Raw genomic sequence first — 5,824 nt, 5'->3', positions numbered from 1 at the left:
TGCTCTTCCGATCCTATGAATTATATAATGGGCAGATGTTGTGCTTACACCAGAAAAATCATCCATTGTTATAAGAAATGACCCGGTAGCATAAATGCGAAGTGTTAATAATAATTGTTCCATAGGAGGTACGGCATGATTTCTAAAAAATTTGCATAAACTTGTTTTTTAAAAGATTAAAAATTTTATCATACAGTAATTTTAACTTACCGGTTGGTTAAAAATTCTAACTCTTCTCTTATTTCTTCTAACACTAACAATACCGATTGTTTATTCAATCGGAATCGCATTTTAAAGTTTACATCATCCAATTCCTCAAAATAATTTATACGATGTTTAAATTTCCTTCTTCTTCGTTGTGGTTCTTCATAATTTTCATCGTCGGAGGATGATAACACAAAATTAAATAAATTTGCCATGTCTGAAAAATGTTAAATGCTACTTGACAGAGAATGAACGCGAAAAAAATACGTTTTTCGTATCGAGAAGCTAGTTATATTATTAACCGGATGGTTAAACTGCCGTTTAAATTGAACTCAGTTTACATAAGTTTAAACTTGAAGATGTCGTTGGTTGAAACCAATATTTTACTAAACTTTGGTTAACCAAATGTCACTAGGGATTAACTCTTTAAACCGTGTTAGTAGAAACGGGTATCAGACTGACATTGTTTAGCGAAGAGTTTGTTAATGGAACCTCAGTCATATTTATTGGCCTCAGTCATATTTATACCAATTACGTATGTCTCAGGAATGAAGCCTTCTTCCAATGAGGAGCTGAAAGGATACATTGATAAATACTGATTCTGATAAATCCGCAAAATTATTAGATCTAATAAAATCTGATAAAATTAATGGAATAAAGATTCTCACCTTGATCTTAGGTTATACGGCAGCCATACACTAGAACTAGACTCTTGCTTTTCCCCCACGTTTTACTACCTTGGGTTTACTTTCACAACTTCTTGATTTTGAGAGGTCATAAAAGTTAATCTTATGGTTGATTAAACTATCATTTTGGAACGCTATTACAAGTCGACCATGAACCGACCATAATGATTTTGGAACGACCTACAATAACATGCCGTTTTCCCTTGGCTGCACTAGTGCAACACTCAGAGCGTGCTTGGTGTAACTTTGCACTGCACCAGTTACGTGTAAGCGCTACGCTGCACTCAAATGGTACACACACACTTCATCTGTCGTGTTTATTTCATACCACGGACGCCACGGACTTAATGTTTACGACAGTAATTCTTTTTCGATAAAATAATGTCGAAAAAAATGTCAGTATATTTTAAAATTAATGAAGACAGTGTTTATATTGACCTAGATTACGAAGCTAGTAATCAGGAAGAATACGATCGGATTTTAAGTAAGTAAAATATGCGTGTATATTGGAGGTTAATTTTTATTTTTTTTAATGTACATTAATATTAAAACATTAATACAGGATCTTGCAATTGATGTGATTCTATGTAAAACGCTGTAACTTTTGTATTGAACGGATTTTATTTAGTTTGAATAATTTTAATATATCTTCCTTTTGCTTATAATTAGTCTCTTTGATAAACGGTTTACACAATGTTCGTATGATATTCTGCTAATCAAGACAGTTTCACTTTGTTTAATGCTCAGTTTTGCTCATTGATAATGTTGTGTTAATATAATACAGTGGCCGTAAAGCTTACTCACCAGACTTGATTCTACTTGACTTTTGCATATAACACTGTAGATAATTTTATTGTTTGATATTTATTAATATTTTTATTTGTATTGCTAGATGATGATTACTTTGCAGTCAACAAAATATTTTCTCTTGTTATCTCTGGACAAATTAACTGTAAAGGCAATATCATTGAAATTTTAAGAGGAAACGATTTAGACATGCTGCATAAGTATGTAATCAATGTACACTTTTTTTGGATTAAATTTTTATTGAATTTACTTTATCTTATTAATTTATATTCATACTTAAAATAAGACAAATATAATCTCTTATAATTATTATTTTGACAATCTGTTGTCGTAGTATCATGTCTTACAAATATCATAAAATATTATATTATAGGAATCCCGACCGCATTTTTGTTGACACTGATACCACCGATTCGAAAAACCAAAATCCAAACTTAAAAATTAGTGCTATTAGTCAAAAGTCGTCTTGTTCGGGAAGTGGTGAAAATAAAGGTGAGTGACAAACAATTTAACAAATTAAGAAACTACATTAATAAGACTAACAAATTAATGATTGAGTAAATAACTACAAAATATTAAAAATAATTTACTTCTTTATAGAATTTGTTTAGATATTTATGTGAAATAAATCGGATTAATAGTTAAATAAAAATAAAATAATACTGATTTTAGATTGGCAAGATGATGAGACCAAATATTTACTGGATCAAGTTTATGCTTACTTACCAGTAATAGGTCCGCAAAAAAAATTTAAAACAAAAAAAGCAATGTGGCTTAAAATTGCAGAAGAAATTTCACAGAAATTCTGCAAAATACGAACATCTGTTCAAGTTGAAAACCGCTACAAAACTATTTTGCGGAGAAAAAAGTCTGCAGTTGAAAATAATTCTCAATCTGGGAGTTCGAGGCAGGATGTACCCTTCGAGGAAGAAATGCACAAAATTGCTTCTACTGATGACAGCATAGAGCCGAATGTTGTGAGAACTGCTACGGGTATGAAGAGGTATAAAAATTCAGAAGGAGTTTCTGTAAAAATAAGTAAATCCAGCTCACCAGGGAACAGAAAAAAGACTGTAAGTAAATAATACTAATTACAAAATCTGCATTACAAAATCTTTTGTATTACTATTATTATTATTATTATTATTATTATTATTATTATTATTATTAGATATCTATCGTAGAAAAATTGGAAGAACTGCATGAGAAGACAGAAATAGCTCGAGAAAAATCGAGAAACGACATCAAGAAAAGATGGCATTGATACGCGAATTGTGGTTTGGAAGGCAGAGAAATCCTGAACAGGAGTGATAGACTAAGAAGTGACAAGCAAATATTTTTTTTTCATTTACTTTTACTTAATTTTTTTTAAAGCAAGCCATATGTTACATACGTCTACGTTCCTAAGTGTTTTACAGTTTTTTATGATCTACCAGAGGAAACCAAAGGTTTTATTAATTATTAGAAGATCTTATTTGATTTACTTTTGTTTATTTAGCTTTGTTAGAAAATTTGTAAAAGCACGTTTATTTTAAGTAACTCACATTCGTTAGATAGTTGTTTGGAAGCAAGCAATATTAAATAAGATATTCATGTACCTTAGTATTTTACAGTATTTTTTGATCAGTAAGACGAAAAAAGATTTAGTCATTAAAGAAAATGTTCAGTTTTCTTACATTTATGAAAGCACAATGTTAGTGTAAAATTGTTGTAGATTAATCGCCCAAAACCAATATATTACTTAAGATACCTGATAAGAAACTGTGATACTTGCGTATTGATATTGATGTGTGATACCTATTTTAGAGATGTTGGGAACAATAAAAACAAATGTTTATTATCGAATGTTTATTACAAAATAAAGATATTTTATTACAAGCAGTGCATTGTTCTGAATCGTTTTAATTCCCCGATATTTTTCAGTTTGTCTTCTGAATTATCTTCGTAAATATTAGTTACAAATTGCACCTCTTCATTGTCGGGAATGTCATCCCAATCCCATATATCGTTATTATCTATGCATAGATTATGCAAAACGCAACAACAGATAATTAATTTCGTGATCTTTTCGACTGAATGCATGTCTGCAATAATAGTTGACGAAACCGTGCTTTTAATATATCGAAAGCATTTTCAATAAGTATGCGAGTTTGAGAGTATTTTTTATTATATCTATTTTCCATTTCTCCTAAATCTCCATAGTCTTTCAATGGCACAAGTAGCCATTCGCGTATCGGATAAGCGGAATCGCCTAAAATGTGATACTTTTTCCCACATATTTGTGGAAGCTTCTGTTTGAGATCGCTTAATTTAAAGACTCTGGCATCGTGAACTTTTTCTGGAACTCCAGTGAACACGTCGATGAATTTTTTTTTTTAATCACATATTGCTTGCAATGTTATAGATGTCTTGTCGTGTCGATTGACGTACGTCGATGCGATTTTGTGAGCTGGTGTTCTTATGTTTATATATGAACCATCAATACAGCCTATAACACCTGGGAATCCTGCAATTTCTTGAAAAGATTTTGCTTCTTTGTCTAAATCATCTGGAAATTTTATAACTTGTCCCGCAATTTCAGTCAAATAATCCATGACTCTGTTACATCAATGAAAAACTGTTCTAATGGAGACTCCAAAAAGCGTTGCAACACACCGCAATGATTCCTTATTACTAACAAACCACAAGAATACCAGCATGTCTTCTTCGGGAGATCTTCTCTTAATTCCTCCATTTATATTTGATAGTGCATAAGATAATTGCTCATAGTTCTCGATTAATTTATAAGCTGTATCCTTGTTCAATTGGAAGTGTTTTCGAAACTGAAATTCGTAAAGCAAATATATGTATTTCAATTAATAAACAGACATACATACACACTCTCGAATAGGTTCAGTATATTTCTATTAATAGACTATAATAATATACTTTTGCTAAAAAAATTTCATTATAAATGAAAATAATGTTCATTTTCACTATTTCCATAATTTTTTTATATTCTATCAATTAAATAATATAAAATTTTTCAATACTAATTGCTCATTATTTGAATATTCCCGAACAACAGTAATAAAATTTTTTAATTTCGGGATTTTGTTTTTTGTTACGCAGAATTGCGAGCTGTAACAATTCTTCATCGTCTTCTGCTTCTTCACTTGATGAAAATAATATATCGATAAATTTCATTATTGTGCTAAAATCTTCCCGGTTGACATCCATGTTTATAATTACACTGGCTCCACACCGTCCCTTTGAAACGGTGTAGCAAAATTACATTTTGTGCATAAAACTTGCACTACCGCAACCACGGAAACACATTACACCGAATGAATTCGTCTGCCACTAGCCATGGAAACACGCTACACTGTGTAACGTCCGCCGACGGGACTACGTCGCCGAACGTTTTTCCAGCGCACACTAGATGGCGCCACCCACCCCATTTCGTACCTTTACGGTCAAAAACATTATTTTCTCATGTTTATTTCAGTATAATGATTCAAAATCACATTCATTTAGATTCAAATAAGGGGGACTTTATCCATATTAGCATTTAAAATTTAAACAATAAGATATACTAAATCGTAAAAGTAAAAGAACATATGGATACATTAAATTTTAATTGAGATAAAAGTTTCATTGATATAAAACCGGTGATTACACTTTACAATTAACTTATCCTAATCATTCATACTCTTTCCTGTATTCTGTGCCTGTTAAGTACAGCACAATTGTGCTGCCTAAGTATTATATAAACTATATAATCGTTACTCAGGTATATTTACCCTTTCAATATAACTTTTAATAAAATATATATTTGCATAGCATAATTTAAGTCGCGAGCAACTTTTAGCTTTCGTAAGAGTAAATTCAATAAAGAAACAGAAATTCATTCTATATGTTAAAATTAATAGAAGCTCTCACATTTAACTTTTATTTTATATAAATGTAACTGTATGCCGATAACCTTTTCTATCAACACTGCCTTACCACAGACACAAGCGAGACACTTCCGCTTTCAGCGACACCTCTGTTCTTTCATATACTTTCTTTCTATTTGTGTGTGTGTGTCGATCGCAGCCATTATAGTCAGTCGTTGTATCGAGCACGTGCTGAGAGCATCGTCTCTA

The 5,824-nt window shown here is 31.2% G+C and overlaps 3 protein-coding genes across 5 annotated transcripts; 1 reads left to right on the top strand and 2 right to left on the bottom strand.

Annotated features, from left to right (window-relative positions):
• Positions 1 to 1,178: 1,178 nt before the first annotated feature.
• LOC105458971 lies at positions 1,179 to 3,575 on the top strand. Of its 3 annotated transcripts, none has more exons than XM_011704611.1 (5): positions 1,179 to 1,374; positions 1,783 to 1,897; positions 2,071 to 2,189; positions 2,370 to 2,770; positions 2,882 to 3,575. In XM_011704611.1, the coding sequence occupies exons 1-5, from the start codon at positions 1,272 to 1,274 to the stop codon at positions 2,915 to 2,917; spliced, it is 774 nt and encodes a 257-aa protein (XP_011702913.1). In that variant the 5' UTR covers positions 1,179 to 1,271; the 3' UTR covers positions 2,918 to 3,575. The 3 variants fall into 3 exon arrangements, with proteins under 3 accessions (XP_011702913.1, XP_011702912.1, XP_011702914.1); XM_011704610.1 differs by having other exon boundaries at positions 2,869 to 3,575; XM_011704612.1 differs by having other exon boundaries at positions 2,370 to 2,700; positions 2,882 to 2,928.
• Positions 3,531 to 4,298, bottom strand: LOC105458972 (putative nuclease HARBI1). Its single transcript, XM_011704613.1, is given in 1 exon segment — positions 3,531 to 4,298. A coding segment is annotated over 1 exon segment (543 nt). The 5' UTR covers positions 4,292 to 4,298; the 3' UTR covers positions 3,531 to 3,748.
• Positions 4,296 to 4,998, bottom strand: LOC105458973. Its single transcript, XM_011704614.1, has 2 exons — positions 4,736 to 4,998; positions 4,296 to 4,519 (listed from the first exon to the last, which is right to left on the bottom strand). The coding sequence occupies exons 1-2, from the start codon at positions 4,832 to 4,834 to the stop codon at positions 4,304 to 4,306; spliced, it is 315 nt and encodes a 104-aa protein (XP_011702916.1). The 5' UTR covers positions 4,835 to 4,998; the 3' UTR covers positions 4,296 to 4,303.
• Between the last annotated feature and the right edge of the window lie 826 nt (positions 4,999 to 5,824).

The sequence above is a fragment of the Wasmannia auropunctata genome, unplaced genomic scaffold (genome assembly GCF_000956235.1).
Source record: "Wasmannia auropunctata unplaced genomic scaffold, wasmannia.A_1.0 LD334245.1, whole genome shotgun sequence".
NCBI classification, from domain to species: Eukaryota; Metazoa; Arthropoda; class Insecta; order Hymenoptera; family Formicidae; genus Wasmannia; species Wasmannia auropunctata.
Note: the sequence above shows the minus strand (reverse complement) of the source record. Positions and strands in the feature narration are given on the sequence as shown.